Source organism: Cheilinus undulatus, linkage group 22 (genome assembly GCF_018320785.1).
Source record: "Cheilinus undulatus linkage group 22, ASM1832078v1, whole genome shotgun sequence".
NCBI lineage: Eukaryota > Metazoa > Chordata > Actinopteri > Labriformes > Labridae > Cheilinus > Cheilinus undulatus.
The window spans coordinates 10,641,674-10,660,565 of NC_054886.1; the positions used below are offsets into that span (position 1 = coordinate 10,641,674).

Consider the following 18,892-nt stretch of genomic DNA (forward strand, 5'->3'; position numbering starts at 1 on the left):
TTATAGAACATCCCATCCTTGCCTTTGAAGCTGATGTCATCCTTTAATGTTTGTAAAACATTCCAATGTTATTAATCTCAATCTAGAGCAGTCAGGTAACTAACTGGACATCACCTGTCAGTGTTATTAACTTAAAGGTGCAGTGTGTAATATTTAGCCTAGAAGCATTTAGCAAAACAAGCTTGGTTAAAATGAAACATAAAGTTTATAAGTAGATTGATCTAAATTAGTGTTGACATCTGATAACACATTTTTTAAATTTATGTTTTAAATTAACTCAGAATAAGCCTTTTATTCATACATAGGGAGGGTCCCCTCCAAGGACGCTGCCATCTTGGATTTTTGCATTTTGCCAGTTTCTATGGCACCATAGAAGGAACCAAATAACAGTTAAGCATGTGTTGACTTTTAAACTTCACTGGTTCCCACAGTTATCACCAGAGAAATGATCATCACACTCCAGAATTGACTGTTAGATGTTGATAGTCGCAATTTTACACACTGCACCTTTAAAGCAAATCAATCATGTTAATTTGTGCTCTCTGCTCTCTTATTTGATGTAATAACAGCAACATACAGTGAGTTTACTCACTCTACATGTGTCTCTGTCTGCCTGTGGGGCTTTTACACAGCTGAAGAGCTGTGTGAGCTGCAACAGATCAACTCAGTTCATCTTGAGCCCAGCACTGTAGCAATTCATCTTATAAATCACTGGTTCCCATCTGGGGATCAGGGACCCCTGAGGGGTTGCCAAAGATATCTTGGGGGTCGCAGGATGCTGCCTGCTCTGAGGTTGTCAGAATCAGATGTGCATACATGGGTTTCTCTATTGAATATTTTACACGTTATTTTGTTTTGGGATGTTTTGCCCCTGACTATGTTTTCGAACTCCTGGTAAACCCTATGTTGAAACATGAGCCATGAATCAACTGCTTGTAGTTGTAGAAGCTGCTGTCATAGCAGGTGTGTAATACATCCAAACTGGTCAGTCTTTGTAGTTAGCTTCCAGACTAAGAACAGTCTGACCTTATCCAGGGTTTGAAAATAGCAGGAGAATATTTGGTCTTTTTCCACCGCGATCACTAGTCTTTTTGCCATTTCAGGTTATGAGTTTAAGATGTCAACCTTTGCTGAAAGCCAGTTGTCGAGTCTTTATAGGTTTGTTTGGAGAGCTGGTGCGTCTAAAGACCTCTTACCTACTTATTACAGAGCGGTTGAACCATTTCCTCAAAAATTCACATCAATCTACACTCCAGGTTTGTACAACTGCAGAGGAAAAAAAACACAGGAAAGGGCTGAGGAGCTGTGAAAACTTTGAACACAGCTGAGCCATGAAAGAGCGGGAAAATAAACTCATGGTGTTCACACACTGGAGCAGATCCAGCTCCATCCTACGTACATGAGCAGAACCGTCTCAGCTCATGTTAGTCTCTTTGAGAGGCTCGGTCTCTCCTTTTTCTTAGTACAATGTTCTTAATGTCAAAAATCCTTTCTTCGAATGGATTCCACTCCCCAAAACACACATTATTATTCTTTATATCTAAGAAGCCTCCCTGACTTCATGCATTCCTTCCTTACTGATCTGAATTTTTAATTTATTATATATTTTAGGATCTTTGAATATGCAGTTATCAGCTTTTAACAGATGAAACTGCTCCAAGGTTAGCTGAAAGGCTGGTTTCCATTTACAACTTGGTTAAACAATGCATTACCAAGGATTTATATCTCTTTTGGGCATTCAAATACCAAGTGGTAATCCTTAAGGTTTTCCTTTATATTCTTAATACCTTGTTAAATGAATCCTTATCTGATTTTCTCTGTGTAGATGATCTTTTTGTATTCTTCCCAAAGCTTTTTGTAAAAAATGGCCTTTTTACCTGAATGTAGGCTATTAATAGTCCTATGTTTTGGCCAAAGATGAGGTTAAAGAAATCCTAAATTCTGTCCAGAGCCTGTGCAAAAAATGCCTTTATTTTTACTTGAACATTAGTAATGAATAGCCCTATGTTCTACCAAAAAATAAGGTAGAAAAATCCCTATATTACAACTAAATATTAGGTAGAAATAATCCCATATCCCTTATACCTGAGTAGAAAGGGCTCTGTATTTAACTTGAAGCAAGGGTATTTATTAACCTATTATTTCGTACAAGATACTAAATCTGCCATAAATTCTACCCAAGGCTTTGTAAAAAATGCCCACATTACATCTAAAGTTTTGGTAGATAGATCTTTATATTACCAAAAGTTTAGTAAATAGTCCTATGATTTACCTCAAACTAAGGTGTAAATAGCCCTATATTCCAACAAATTATTGGGTAGCAGTAACCCCATATTTTACCCAAAGCTTGGGAAGAAATAGCCCTATATTTAACCCAAATCTTAGGTAGAAATAGCCCTACATTTTCCCTGAAGTTTGGGTAGAAATAGCCCTATATTTAACCCAAATCTTAGGTAGAAATAGACCCACATTTCCCAGAAGTTTGGGTAGAAATAGCCCTACATTTCCCCTGAAGTTTGGCTACAAATAGCCCTACATTTTCCCTGAAGTTTTAGTAGAAATAGCCCTACATTTTCCCTGAAGTTTTAGTAGAAATAGCCCTACATTTCCCTGAAGTTTGGGTAGAAATAGCTCTATTTTTTTAATATCTCGTTAATGAATCCTCATCCAATTTACTTTTTGTAGATGACGTGTCTGCAGACAGCAGTGCAGAGTTTCCAGACCGAGTGTCCATGATGGAGGTTCGTCTGCAGGCTCAGGAGGATGAGATCACGCTGCTCAAAGCCTCATTGGCAGATGCCTTGCGGAGGATCCGCCTCCACGACCAGCTGCTGCCAATACTGAAACAGCAGCTCATTGCAGGTAAAGATACTTTAGCAACCAGTCTCCGTTTTGGCTTTAATTGACAGTTTTGGCAATTAATATTCACAAAGTGTTGTAATGGCATGTAATTTAACTGCCTAAATACACTGTTAACCCTTTAAAAATCCAGGGTCCGGTCGTTGGGCTGGGAGTTTTTTTTTTTTTTTTTTTCACTAATTTAAAACAACTGTTCATAAGTATACCACATGCCATACACCAGACAGCTCTGATTCTGAGGATACTGACCAGGTAGCCTGTTTCACATTTCTATGCTATGGGTTCTGAGTGAGTGATATACACTCATGCAGTTCCAGGGAAGAATAAGGAGTTAGGCCTTTCCCCTGACATGCCATCTTTAGGAGAGATGCAGTATAGTATGGATGCTAGACCAACAAGGTAGAAGGAAGTGCAGGGTGCAGTGAGGCGTGCAAAGGCTTCATGCAAAGAGTCACTTACAGAGTTTATAAAAGCGCCTAATGTCCTTAGAGTTCTGTGCCTGTGACTAGGGTTAGTTGGGGAGACACAATCTACCCCAAAAGGCTGGTGTAGAGTAACAAGAGTCCTTATTCCCAAAGAGAAGGAGTCCTTTGATCTGAGCCAGTTTTGTACCATGTCACTCCTGAATGTGGAGGGGAAGATTTGATTTAGTATCATGGCACAGAGGTTATCACGTTATTTATAAATGAAAAGAAGATGGTATTGAGGAAGGACAGAACCTTTGACACTGACCACTGACTTTTTGATGTTAACAACACGGCAAACGGTACAGGGTAGTTCAAGCTCGGTTGTCTTGTTTTCATGATCACTGAAAGCCAAAATCCTGAATGAAACTTGATCGGTTGCCTCGCACGATCTCACAAAATAACAAAAACTCATCTCTGGTCCTCCTCAGTGAATCCAGCTGCTGCTCGAGTCCTGAACCAGGTCTGTTGTTCTGATGGGTGTAACAGCAGGAAGCTGTCAAGCAGCTCTACAGGTGACGGGATCAGACCGTCTGCTCACAGGTACTCGCCTTAGAACTGATGTTTGGCTTCACTGTGTACTGGACTGTTTAGAGAGAATGATCATGTATAAGATGGATGACATGTCTCCACCCCCCGCTGTTTTTATAAAAATTAAGCCAAAATACTCCCCCCTTCCTTTAACTAAAGTACACTTCCTGTTGTGTGGCGTTGTCCATCTTTGTCACAGTCGTCCGTTTTTGTTGTTTGATGTCTCTGTTGACCTTGACATCTTTGCAGTCACCCATCAGACTCAGTGAGTCCTCCTAACGGACACATCGGGGGCCCTGAGTTGCTCAAACAAAGACCTGGGCCTGTCACTCATGATAGATCCACACAGACAGACTCTACCCCCCTGGCTCAGGACCGCACCCTTCTGTCCAGACGGGTCCAGAGTCTGAATCTGGAGGACGCCCTCCCTCCTGGTGAGCCCTTGGTGGAGGGGATGCGGGCGAAGCTGCAGTGGGAGGCAGGGCTGGAGGAAGAGGAAGAGGAGCAGGAGGACGATGAGGATGGGGGAGCGGAGCTGAGCTGGACGTCATCGGTGGAGGAGCCAATCCAGCCGACCACGATCCGAGGTCTGCAGAGGGAGGAGTTTCAGGACGGGAGCTGCTCCCCTGAGGACCCGGGAGGCTCCACCCCCTCTACCAGACCATCAGAGCAGAACCAGAACTCCCGATCAGGACCGCTTTCCCCGATCCAGGAGGGCGAGAAGAAACCACTGTGTGTGATCACGCCGTTCTCCTTCAATGCCACCGACCTTTGATAACCCTGCCTTTCTCTCTGTCAGCGGTCACATGGCTGATAACAACCAATCTGATTAACTGATGTGTGTTACTGTAAAACCCAGGGGAGACTAAGACTTGCAGAGGTAACAGTCAGACCAACGTCTCCAGAATGAGATTATAATTACATATTATAAAATCAACATCAGAGTCATCAGAAAGACAGCAGCTCTTAAAGCCTTTATAGAGACAGTGGGTAGCTTCAGAAATGGGGAGAGAGGACAGAGCAAAGGAGCCACAGACTGGACTTGATACTGGGCCTATATTTACATTTAATATAGACCCATAATTACAGCCAGAAAAGCCCAGTATTTGCAGCCAATAAAGGCTGCCATTAATGGCCAATATATGCCGATATTTACAGCCAGCATAAACCAATATTTATAGCTAATATAGGTTTATATTTACAGCCAGTATAGAGCAGATATTAGCCGATATAGGCCAATATTTACAGCAAACATAAACTGATATTTACAGCCAATATAGGCTGATATTTACAGCAAATATAAACCAATATTTACAGCAAATATAGGCTGATATTTATAGCCAACATAAACTAATATTTGCAGCTGAAATAGGCTGATATTTATAGTCCATAGAAGCTGATATCTATAGCCAATTTAGGGTAATATTTACAGCCAATATAGGGGGATATTTACAGCTGACATAGGCCAATATTTACAGTTGATATAGACTGATATTTACAGCTGATATAGGCTTAAATTTACAGCCCATAAAGGCTTATATTTAAGGCTAATATAGGCTGATATTTATAGCTGATAGAGAGCAATATTTACAGATAATGTACGCCAATATTTACAGCCAGGTTTTTTTAGAAAGCCATCTTAGACTGATATTTCCAACTTATTTCGAGTGATATGGGCAGCTATTTCAGGAAGATATTAACATTTGACATAGGGTGATATTTGCATCCCGTATAGTTCAGTATTTACAGATGATATTGCTGTATATCTACAGATGATATCAAGATATATATATACCCCGGATATGGGCTGATAATCCAAGTCAGTACATTGGTTGTCAATACTGGCTGAAGTTCTCAAATCTGCAAATAAAAAGTTAATGCCAATCATATTTGCCATCCTTATTATCTCAAAATAATGATGAGAAGATATGACTTTTGAGGAAATTTTTAATTATTTTCAGATTCTTGTCATTTTTTTGAAGATTTTATACTTTTAATGAGTTGAAATTCTTCTTAGATCTGCTTGTTTTCATCACATTACTGGAGTCAGAACCCATATTTATATTTGATTACAAAAGTGAAGGCAAAGGATCAATGACATGATCTTTCATCATGTTCGATCTCAGTTTTCTCTCTCTCCTCTGTGTGTTTGAACAGTTGGCAAGCGAACAGAAAGCCTTTTTGTGTAACATAATGGCTGCACTCGAGCACACTGAGTGACAGATCCAAGATTAAATGCACACTAAATACACTCTAAATACACACTATAACACACATTTAAACACACACAGGTTGGAGCTGAGTGGAAAAAGTGATGTGAGGGGAATGAAGGCAGAAAAACGTCTCAAAGCAGGGTTAGTGTTACAGCGTGTTTACATTCAGACTGAACAGAAAGGTCAAAAAGAAACAGTTTGAAATGTCCAGCCTGCTCCCATCAGAGTTAATATCTGTCAGAAAAGCCTCTGCTGTGCAAAAAACACACATCAGACTATGAGAATTTAGAGTTTTAAGTGTTTGCAGACGTGCAGAGCGCCCTGGGATTTACAGAAACACACAGACTCTCCTACATCATCGACGATAAACTTCTGCACTAATCGACTCTTTCTCCAAACAAATGAAGGATCTGCTGCATGCTGTGATTTGTTCTCTCCTCTGAAATCACTGAAGCCCAGCTCTGCTGCTTTTGTTTACTCATCTGTGTGCTCGTGCATGCATCCTTTCTTTTGTTTCACTTCCTTGTTGTGGCTTGTAAAGTCATTTTTTGAATTAGATGGTGATGGGTAACAGACGCTGCTCTGCTCTGACACGCCGCTCCATGGAGACTGGAGGTACTGGGACACTCGTGCCTCCATTGCTGCACTTTAGAAGACTTTATTTAAAGATTTAGATGGCGGGGGGATGGGGGAGGCTGATTAACAACTAAGTTTCACTTCCCTGATCCGCAGCCGCTGACGTAAATGAACACCAAAGGTCTTTTTTAAAAATCATGAAACACTTCCTGTAGTAGAACAGAGAGTCACTAGGAAACTGAGGGAGTGTTGCAAGAAATATTCAGACAACCAGAGTTTCACCATGAATTTATGCTTGTTTTTGTTTATAACACCATATAAAATAGAGTTTAAGATTGTCAGCATGAAAACATCTTTACCTCACCTCTCTACCATGAATTGGCACTAAAAGACTTGTGTAATCTCTGACTTTTTCAAAGCTAGGGCAGAAAAAGGCACTTATTGTGCCTGAGGCCTTGGTTAAAAAGCACTGTTATTAGCCAAAGTAAGGGTAGAAGAAGCTTTTTATTTGATACAAAGATTGGCTAGAAATAGCCTTGTATTTTAACCAAAGCTTGGGTACAATGAATAGACCCATTTTTTCCAGGTCCTATATAAAAACAGCCCAAAGCTTGGGTAAAGATAGCCCTACATTCTACCCGAAGCTTTTTCTAAAAGATGTCCTCTTATTGGCCAAAGATGAGGTAAAAGACACCCTAAATTCTGGGCACAACCTGTCCAAACATTCCTTTATTTTACTTAAACTTAGGCAATAATTAGCCCTATGTTCTACCTAAAACTAAGGTATAAATAGCCCTATATTCCAACTAAATATTGAGTAGGAATAACCTCACATTTTACCTTATGCCTGAGTAGAACGGACCCTGTATTAAAGACCCTGTAAATTGAAAATAAATCTGTATTTAGGTTTGTTGTATGACAGGCCACTGTGTTATGGGCCCCGAGGTCAAACTTCAGTCAAATAAAACATCTCTAAGTTTATAAAAATTAAGCCTCAAAATCATGAAAAATGAGGCAGTAAACTCTTCTCCAGGATGGTGTGGTCATGTCTGTTGAATGAGCTGAAGCCACGCCCACTCAGGAGAAATACGATCCTCTCAAATTAAAAAAAAATAATACAATCTGAATTGAAGAAAGCACTCAAGCCATTAGCCTGCCTCTTTACCTTTTTTGACCTTAGAAAGTCTGTTTTCTGGCTCAAATCTCTGTTATGATACTTTAAATGATCAAAAGACCACTGTGGTTGATAGATTTGGAAAATATACCTCAAAATTAACAATAAAAACATTATTTAACTGACAGCTAACTGTCAATAAAGGCAGTGACATCAGCTAACAACAGACTGTATTGAGATGAACTGCTCTGGGATCTTATATTGTTGTGTTAGAGGGGTGTGGTCATTCTCTACTGTGGGCTCATGACATCATGAGCCCACACATTGGCCCCGCCCAAGTTAAAACCAAGCCAGGAAAGAGGTGAAAAACTTTTGAACACTCTCAATCCAAAAGCCAGTCACATGTAGATCTCAGTGTTTTCACATGTTTACAGCAACCATATTCCAACATATCTGGTGTGTTAAGACACAAATTTTGGATTTCACTTTACAGGGTCTTTAACTTGAAGCAAGGGTATGTATTGCCTTATATTTTGGTACAAGATATGATTAAATTTGGCATAAATTTACCCAAAGGCTGTGTAAAAAATGCCCATATTTTACTTAAAGTTTGGGCAGAGATAGCTCTATATATGACCAAAAGTTTAGTAATACATAGACCTGTGATTTATCTCAAACTAAGGTATAAATAGCCCTGTATACCAAATAAATATTCAGTTTCAATAACCTCATAGTTTACCCAAAGCTTGGGAAGAAATAGCCCTATATTTAACCCAAAGCTTGGGTAGAAATAGCCCAACATTTTCCCTGAAGTTTGGGTAGAAATAGCTCTATATTTTCCATGAAGTTTATAAGTATAGCTCTCTATTTTACCTCAGATTTAGATAGAAATAGTAATATATTTTACCTAAAGTTTGCACTGAAAAAGCCTTATACTTTATCTAAGGTTTGGGAAGAAAAGGTCCTATATTTTCCCTGAAGTGTGAGTAGATATAGCCCTGTATTTTACCTAAAATTTAGGTTGAAATAGACCTATATTTTACCCAAAGTTTGCATTAAGATAGCCCTATTTTTTACTCAAAGTTTGCACCAAAAAGCCCTATACTTTACCTAAAGTTTGCATTGAAAAAGGCCAATCCTTTACCTAAGGTTTGGGGAGAAATAGCCCTCTATTTTACCTAAAATTTAGGATGAAATAGACCTATATTTTACCCAAAGTTTATGTTGACATAGCCCTATATTTAACCCAAAATTTGCATAGAGGTAGCCCTACATTTTACCCAAAGTTTGTTTTGAAATGGATGTTTATTTTGCCCAAGGTTTCTGTAGCCGTGTAATTCACCTAAAGCTATTGCAGATTTAGCCCTATATTTTGCATAAAGCTTGAGCTAGAAAGCCTGTAATAAGCACATATTAATGCGAGCACCAAATAAGCTGCTCTTGTAAAGTTTTAGTTGAATCTTTTAAAAAATAAAGATGTTGGGGTTCCATTTCAGCATCATCAGCTGCACTATAATGAACATTTTAATTGTTTTTCGTTTAAAAAACACATTGCACAAGTCTGAATTGATGAGATTAAATAAGAAATACTATTTAATGTCAAAAATAAACTGCAGTTCATGAATCTTGGGTTACATCAGGTTGTAAATCAGCGGAGAGATGCTCCAAAGATGCATTCCTTGGCTGCATGAAGCAGCGTACAGATGGGACGGATGTGATCGCACTGCTGGGACTCATTGTTCATGTTTGGTCTGAGACTGAAGACTTTAGTTTTAGAGTATTCCAGATTTTATGGTAGTAATCCAAACATTTATATTGTAAACAGCTCATGCACATTGTTAAAATTCAAAGATTTCCTGTAAACCGGACAGTATGAATGTATAAATCAGACAACCAGCCCTGTTAGAGTTACTAAATCATCCTTCTTTTGGTGCATGTTTCCCTTTGTACATCCATGCTCTCTCTCGCCTGTTTATGGATGTTTTTCATGCATGAATCAAAGACTAACTGCATCCATCTGTGTCTGATTTACAGTGTCTACATGTGTTTATGTTGAGAGTCTGACTCCTGCTGTCGGCGTGTTTCAGGGTTCGGAGAAACAGCGAGAAACTCGGAAACCCCGAGAAACCGAGGAAACGTCTGGACAAGAAGGCAGCGTCCTCAGCGAACCTTCTCACCCGCTCACCGAGCCTGGAGAAGTGAGTCACAAAAAAACACACTCACACATAAAATGCACATGTGCAGCCTTTTAGATCTTATCATAGAGACAACGGATCATCAAATGGAGAACAAATATATGTATGAATAAGACTGTAGAACTTGGTTTATAAGCAGCGTTTTAGTCACAGATGTTTTCATCAAAAAGTTGATTCTGTGTATAGGACCAATATACCAATAAAAAAGGCTGAGACAGGCACTTTCATTACCACCAATTGCAGCCAGTTTCATCAAACACTGCCAACATCTCACAAAAGTGGTTGGGCCCCTGAAAGACCCAGTGAGGGCCCTCCCCATACAGGATTCAGAAATATAAACCAGGGCTGTGAAGACTGATCACATTAATCCTGATTAATTCCACAGTTTGGACGCTCCTGCTCTGGATGGTGAAAACAGACACTACTAATAGAACTAAAGCTGCACAGAAACTGAGTGTTATGTACTTAACTGATCACAATAGAAATTATTTTAACTTTTTTCCCCAAAAAACAGACTGTGGCATAGTGACTAATGTGACCTATAAACCAGATTTTACTGCGATCAAGTTTCAATAGAGCATTATGAAGGAAGAGTATGTCTGTCTTAATTTGTTGTTTTTTTATCTTCACAGTCGAGCCAAAGAGCTTATGGCTGGTTCAGGTACGTTTTATTTAACATTGTCATTATTATTCTTGTGGACAAGGAATTAAACAGTTTGTTTATGTACAATACTTAACAAAGTGTTTAATATCAGGTTACTTTCTGTGAGAAATGTTTATTTCAAAATGATGTAAGGGTTTCAAAAATTACAACACAAGTTTATCTAATACTCAGTTTTGAATAAATATTTGTTGACATTTTTAGAATGTCAAAACTTGAAAACCCAAATTACATGTTACACCATCAGCCAGGCTGATCAGTTCACAAAGCACCTGTCCCCAGAAATGATCTTCAACCCTGATTCCAAAAAAATTGGGTCACTGTGTAAAATGTAAATAAAAACAATGATTGTCAATCTCATAAACCCATATTTTATTCACAATAGAACATAAACAATGTATCAGATGTTGAAATTGAGACATTTTAACATTTTATGAAAAATGCTAGGTCATTTTGAATTTGATTGCAGCAACACATCTCAAAAAAGTATGGGCAGGGGAAGGGCAACAGTTGTTAAAGTAAGTGGTACTAATGAAAAACAGCTGGAGGAGCATTTTGCAACTATTTTGGTTAAAATGTCAACAGGACAGGAACATGACTGGGTATGAAAGGAGCATTTCAGAGAGGTGGAGGTCTGTGGTTTACAGAAAGAATTTAAAGGTTTGATTTTTCTGACCACAGAACCGTTTTCCATTTTGCCTAAGTCCATTTTGAATGAGCTCTGGCCCAGAGAAGGCAGTGGTGATTCTGGATTAGGGCTGGGCAATTAATCAAAAATTAGATTAAATTGCAATATGGCCTGCTGCAATTTTCAAATCGCAGAAGTTGCAATATTTTTTTAACCTGAAATTTGTGTCAAGACACCATTTTAAAACTTTTTTTGCAGCAGAGATATTATGCATTACATATCATGCTTAATTTTTGTTTGTTTTTGTTTTTATATATGAGAATGACATAAAAAATGATCACTCCCTTCAATGCAACAATTCATATCCTATTTGCAATACGAGTCAAAATCATCACGACTACAGAGTTTTTCAAAATACTTAAGCTCTAATTTAGACAAAGATTGTATTGGTTACAATATAGAATAATTTATTGCTTGTGTTTGTTGGAAAAGACATAAGATGAGGAACTTAAGAAATAATTACATATCAGATCACAGTTGCAATATTGGGAAAAAATATCACAATTAGATTATTTTCCAAAATCTTTCAGCCCTATTCTGGATCCTGTTCCCATATGGCTTCTTCTTTCCATGATCCAGCTTTAACTGTCATTTGTGGATGGCACGGTCAACTGTATTTTCCAAAAGTAATTGCCAGAAGTGTTCCTGGGTCTTGGTACAATTTACTGTATAATTTACCTAAAGCTTAGGTTAATATACATCTAAAATTTACTGAAAGCTTGGGTAGAAATAGTTCAATGTTTTACCTCAAGCTTTAGCAAGACCTTTATTTTAACTTACAGCTTGGGTAGTAGTCCTATATTTTTCCTAATTCTGGGAAGAAAATTACCCCATATCACACCCAAAAATTGGGCCAGCATAGTCCTATATTGACCTCTGGCTTTGTCCCTTAAGTCAGTGGTTCTAAACCTTAGGGTCCGGACCCCCTCTGAGGTCGCAAGACACTGAGAGGGGGTCACCAGATGCCTTAAAAAAACTAAAAAGTTTTAAAATTACACTATTGCCACTTGACACCAATTTTACCAAATGTTAACCCTTTTTTAATCACTTTTTGACATCAATTGTGCACATTTTAGCACATTGATGCCACTTAAAACCCATTTTTGTCCATTTTAAACCCTTTCCATCACTTTTTCTGCCGGTTTTTGCCAATTCTAAACCAATTTTTGCCACTTTCTGCCTATTATTGTCTCTGTTGACCCATTATTGCCTCTATCATCCACTTTTTACACCCCTTTTTGCCCATTTTACCACAGTTAACCCATGTTTGCAAGTTTATATCAACTTTTCATCCCATTCCACCTAATTACCTTCGCCAAGGAGGTTATGTGATCGGGTGGGTTTGTTTGTTAGTTTGTTAGCAACATAACTCAAAAAGTTGAGGACGGATTTTGATGAAATTTTCGGTAAATTTCAGAAATAGCATTAGGAAGAAATGATTTGATTTTGGTAGTGATCCAGATCACCGTCTGGATCGAGGAATTTTTTAAAAGGTTCTGTACTTTTGGGAGATAGGGCCAATGGCGGAGGTCTGTGGTCTCCGAGTGCTTTTCTAGTTTCCAAAAAGTTTTTGCACTTTAAAGCCATTTCAGCCACTTTTTAAACCCCTTTTACTGCTTTTTGTGCCTATTTTGCCACTTTCACTTATTTGTTTTTTTTTTTTTTGCCACTTTTATCAAATTTTTTAACATCTGATATGTTGTTCATGAATGAAATATGGGTTTATGAGATTTGACAGTCATTGTTTTTATTTACATCTTTCACAGTGTTCTGACTTTTTTTTGATTGTGGTTTCAAGTGTCTTTTTTGATTGTGAATCTTTGATCTTTACCGAGCTGTAGTAGGCAGACATGTCATATCAGCGCTGTCTGCAGGTTTTTTTCTGTTATCCTGTAATTAGCCTCTTGGTCTTTGTTCAGAGCAGTTATTCAGTAACCGGAGGTTTCCTAGATCTGTGGAGGACAAAGACACACCTAAAGATCAAAAACTCAGATTATATGGTATTTGAGTTGTGCAAACAAAGAGCTGAATAACCGGGTTTACATCCTTTCACATCCTGAATGGAGCAGCTTCATCCTTTTAGTGCAAAGACTCCTCTTTGTAGTGAGTTTTCTGCAGACATTTAAACATGCTTAACTCTGTTAGCTTAGAGACTTGAGCCTGTGTATAACTGCTGACCTTTCTGATGAGTACGTCTCTAAACCAGGAGTTTCTTTTCTAATCACCACCAGGAGCATTAAAACTAGAACTAAAACTCCACATACTTCTAGGCTCAGGGTTGTTGTCAGTCTTTTCCCTCCTCTCCTTCCATCCTGATGTTTCTGTCCGTTTATTCTCACATGGAATCATTCGTGTAAAAACGAGAGCATTTCCCAACAAACCGCAGCGTGGTAAGAACAGCTTTTATGAGTTTTGGCTTCAGCCTGGCTCTGGTTATTTCTGTTTTTGGGTCTCATTCCTACAGAACGCCGTGTAAGAGAAAAAGAGGCTCTGTTTGGGAAAGGCAAAGGAAGGTTTCTGCTAGATAAAGCATGGTCAAACTTAGAAAATGAGGCTAAACTGGGCAGTTAAAAGGGGAGGAGTGCATTTTTCACATGATTCTACTTAAATCTATCTAACTTTATGAAGATCTGATTGATAAAGCATTAAACTTCTGCAGCTGAAGCTCAGTTTTGAGTTAGTTTCTCTGTCTGGACTCACGTGCTCTGTGGTGAGCTGAGTGGCCGCTCTCCTGACAGGATGATGGATGAAGAGTATAGAAAAACATTTCTGCTGCTCTCTGTCATTTACCGTTTGTCAGAAGAAGAGCTGTTCTTTGGAGGACTTTTATACTCCTTATGGGTCATAGGATAGATTCTTGTGACTTGGCAGACTTCAAACTCCCAGTCCACCCCAATTTATTCTTTAATGTAACTGAATTAAATCTAGCCAGTTTTAATCCAGGCAGAGTTTGGACACTTGTCCATGAGTAGAGCTAAAATTACAGGATACTTCAGCTCTATGTGTAGTTATTAAATCATAAATGTGATGCAGAGAAGGTCGAGATCACAGAGCTCCTCTCTGCTGTCTGTGTGGTCAGAACCATCAATGTCTGGAAGAGAGAAGCTCGTCTCCGTCCTTTCTTTGATGTGGGGAAAAAGCACCAAGGTCTAGTCCTATTTCTGAATTCACCCCTAATTAATTTTCAGAGCCTCTTTGAAAACAGAGTTACAGGTGAAGCAGGGAAATATTCTCCTATGAAGTATAATGACCCTTCAAGTTCCTGATCATCATCTGTAGTTGTCGACAGCATGTGATGTTTTTAGAATGCTTGTTTGAAATCAAAATGACCATAATGCATGGAAACAACATTAAATTATTAGATTTATGTTGGGATTTTAAATCTTACTTATGACTTACAAGGCATTTTGTGCGTCTTTTTAAGGAAATGTTTATACTGGAAGGCTGACTTCTTTTATTTCTTGACATGCAACCAAGGGCGGACTTTACCATTAGGCAAAGGTAGGCAATTGCCTGGGCCCTGACTTGTAGGGGCTCCCTGAACACATAACTTACTCAAACCTTGCTCCTGAACTATCCTTTTCTCTGACAATTAAAAAAAAAGTAAGGGGTTTACACAGTCATTAAAATGGGATTAATCATTCATCCAAACCTGCGTGGCCCTATGTGAAAAGGTCATTGCCCCCTAAATCTATAACCTAATAATAACATTGGAGTGTATTCCAGCATGAATGTTTAAGGTCATGCCACAGCATCTTAATCAGATTTATGTCCAGACTTTGACTAGACCACTCCAAAACCTTCATTTAGTTTTTTTAGTCCATTCAATGTCAGACTTGCTGGTGTGTTTGGGATCATTGTCCTGCTCCATAAACGAAGTTTGTGTAATCTTGGGGTCATGAACTAATCCGGACATTCTCCTTCAGGATTTTGTGGTAGACAGCAGAATTCATGGTTCCATCACTTACAGCAAGTGGTCCAGGTCAAGGTCCAGACCATCCCACTGTCACCACCATGTTTGACTGTTGGCATGGTGTTCTTTTGATGAAATACTGTTAGTTTTACTCCAGATTTAGCTTTTCTCCCTCATGTTGTCATAAACATGCTTTAAGAGGAGATGCTGATTTACTTGAACTAATAAACCTTGTGGGATACTGGTTAGACTGATTTCATTGTTTGAAGATGATGTCATTGTTTGAAGATGATGGTATCCTTTGAAGATGATGTCATTCTTTGAAGATGATGCCATCCTTTGAAGATGATGTCATTCTTTCGAGATGATGGTACCCTTTCAAGATGATGCCATCCTTTGAAGATGATGGTATCCTTTGAAGATGATTTTATTCTTTAAGATGATGCCATCCTTTCAAGTTGATGGTATCCTTTGAAGATGATGTCATCCTTTGAAGATGATGTATCCTTTCAAGATGATGTCATTCTTTCAAGATGATGGTATCCTTTCAAGATGATGCAATCTTTTAAAGATGATGTCATCCTTTCAAGATGATGTTATTCTTTAAAAACATAAAACACTTCAAACAATGACATCATCAAAGGAAGATTATGTAAAGTTCTATTCATAGGGCTTTTTTCTCCATTTTTTAAAGGTTTATTTTTGGGCTTTTTCCGCCTTGATTCGATAGAGGGGGACAGTGGATAGCGTTGGAAGAGGGTGGAGAGAGACATGCGGCAAAGGCCCACAGGCCAGATTTGAACCCGGGCCACGTGTGTACATGGGTCATGCCTTAAATTGTTAGGCTAGTTGCGTGCACTTTTTTCTCCATTTTCACCAAATAGTCAGCCATACTTGAAAACTTTTGGAATAGAGGGTGGAATTGTCAAGGTACAAGGGTTTGGGTTCCAAACAAATTACAAACAAAGTCTTGGGGATCATCAGGATGTTTTTAGGCGAATGTGAGACAAGCCTTAGTGTTCTTTTGGTCAGCAGTGGTTTTGGCCTTGGAACTCTCCCTTGATACCATTTTTGCCCAGTCTCCTTCTTATTGTTGAATCATGAACACTGGCCTTAACTGAGTCAGGTGTGGTCTGCAATTCTTTTTTTGTTGTTTTGGGTTCTTTCAGGATCTCCTGAATCGTATGAATCGTCAATGTGCTCTTGGAGTTATTTTGGTAGGCCAGCCACTCCTAGGAAGGTCCACAACTGTTCACAGTTTTTCCTATTTGTGGGCAATGGCTCTCACTGTGGTTGGGTGGAGTCCCAAAGCCATAGAAATGTCTTTGTAACCCTTTCCAGACTGATAGATGCCGATGTCTTTGTTTCCCATCTGTACTTGAATTTCTTTAGTTGGTGCTATGATGTGTTGCTTTCATACTTTAACATTTACCAGTTAAGATCAAACTCTGCATGGCTAACTTTAAAGTTGTCCATCTGTAGGTTTTTGTGTCTGTTATTTAACAGTAAAACAGTGCTATACTTTGATTTGGTTGCATCATGGCTGACTCATTTTGGAAGTTTAGACCTTACTTGATATATGATAAATCTTTTTAGCCTTTGAGATCCACCCACAGGAGCTGGAAAACACTGAAGTGGAAAATGACATCTGAAATACTGTAATCCTACCTCAAATGAGAAAAAGAGAGGAGATGGATGGAAAACGACATAGGAACGGTCCGAGTGTCTCTTTAATAAATGTGTATGTTTCAATGAGTCAGCTTTATCTTTTTTTTTTAGTTTTACTTGTGATCTTTGGCTGGTAAATGTTTTCAAAATGAAGTTCAAGTCTCCTTTCATGTCATCCTCTATTAACTTCTACCCACTACCACCATGTAACAGTCACATAAAGAGATAGTCAAAGACAGAATCAGCCTCCGGTCTCTTAAACCATTAGGTTTCCAGTCAAGCGGAGCCAGGTTTAAAATCCAAGGAGGAGAAAGAAAAGGAAAATCTAACTCAGTCTGAGATTCAGAGCTCATAGATCTGAGTGGTATAAATCGGTGATAGATCCTCTGGGATTCTTCAGGTCAGAGTCAGGTCATCGTTGACTGAGAGCTCAGAGGATGAGGAGAAAGTTTTAATTTGTCTGCTAACCTAGTGTTTTTATCCTCACAGGATCTCCAGGGTCCAGGAGAGGAACATACAGCCAAGGTAAGCCTCCTGTTAGCTCACTTTAAGCTTTTTTTCATGCTTACTCTGGTTCCTTACCTCTCGGCAGGTCCCTTCCAGTTCTGTGAGCATGCAGCGCTAGTTAATGCTGTCAGTGATTTTAGACCACATTTACACAATGATTTAAGCTGAAGATTGCAGTGTTTGTTTCATTTTGGCTGTTTAATCAGTTACAGCATTTTGGGTGCTTGACAAAAAGTAAGTCTTCAAAACAGTTTACAATTTTTTTAAAACATTGCCATCTCCTTTGTTATGAAAATGGGTAATATGTGGTTCCTGGCATCATCTTCAAAGGCAAGAATGGAAGGTTTTTAAAGGCTTTAAGGGTTGACGTCATCATCAAAGGCAACGGTGCAATGTTTGTAAATCTTTAAAGGAAGACATCATCTTTAAAGGCAAGACGCCTTTTTTCAATGTCATCCTTGAAAGATTCACTAACATTTTATCCTTGCCTTTGAAGACAAGACATCCTAAGCCCATAAAACATTCCATCCTTGCCTTTGAGGCTGATGTAATCCTTCAATGTCTGTAAACTTTCAATTCTTGCCTTTAAAGGATGATGTCATCCTTTTAAGTTTATGAAATATTCCATTCTTGCTTGTGAAGATAAGTCATCCTTTAAAGACAATAAAACATCACATTCTTGCCTTTAAAGGTGATAGCATCTTTTTAAGTCTTATAAAACATTCTATCCTTGTCTTTGAAAATATGTTATCCTTTCATTCCTGTAAATATCCAATCCTTGCCTGTAAAGGATGATGTAATTCTTTAAAGTCTATTAAACATTCCATTCTCTGCCTTTAAGGATGATGTCATCCTTTAAAGCCCTTAAAACATCTATCCTTGCCTGATCTTCAAAGGCTAGGAAATATATTTAAAGGCTTTAAAGAAAGACATTGTCTTCAAAGGCAAAGCTGGAATGTTTGTGACTCTTTAAAAGATGACATCATCTCTAAGGGCAAGAATAGAATGTTTTGTGAGCTTTAAAGTTTGACATCATATTCAAAGGTAAGAATAGATTGTTTTAAGATCTTTAAAGTATGACATCATCTTCAAAGGAATGGATAGGGTGTTGTATGATCTTTAACTGATGGAATGTTTTATAAACATCAAGTTTGACATCATTTTCAAAGACAAGGTCAGAATTATTTATAGGCTTCAAAGGGTGGCATCACCTTCAAAAGCAAGGATAGAATTTTTTATGAGCTTTACAGACACTACAAAGACAAGGCTGGAATTTTTGTGAAGCTGGGGCTGTTGGGGCCTTTTTGCCTCCATTTTTGCCAAATAGTATGCCACTGTTGGCAACTTTCAAAAAAAATTTCCAAAGTTGCCAAGAAAGTACAGAAAACATTTTGTTGCCACAAATGTATAGTTCATTCCTGTGGGGTGTTGACAGTAAAGTAAAGGCAGTAAAGGCACATTAAAGTGAGATTAATATTAAACCTTCATCTTTGTCAACGAGAG

At 38.5% G+C, this 18,892-nt stretch overlaps 1 protein-coding gene across 2 annotated transcripts in view; it reads left to right on the forward strand.

Moving 5' to 3' along the window:
• Positions 1-18,892, forward strand: part of eml3 (EMAP like 3) — a 66,205-nt gene that overhangs the window by 32,082 nt on the left and 15,231 nt on the right. The window contains exons 2-7 of one of the 2 annotated variants that reach the window (XM_041779222.1): positions 2,686-2,862; positions 3,755-3,866; positions 4,104-4,586; positions 9,845-9,955; positions 10,585-10,613; positions 17,372-17,407. In XM_041779222.1, the coding sequence (XP_041635156.1) occupies positions 2,686-2,862; positions 3,755-3,866; positions 4,104-4,586; positions 9,845-9,955; positions 10,585-10,613; positions 17,372-17,407 (948 nt within the window). The remainder of the gene's footprint in view (positions 1-2,685; positions 2,863-3,754; positions 3,867-4,103; positions 4,587-9,844; positions 9,956-10,584; positions 10,614-17,371; positions 17,408-18,892) is intronic. The other variant, XM_041779223.1, reaches the window with a different exon arrangement.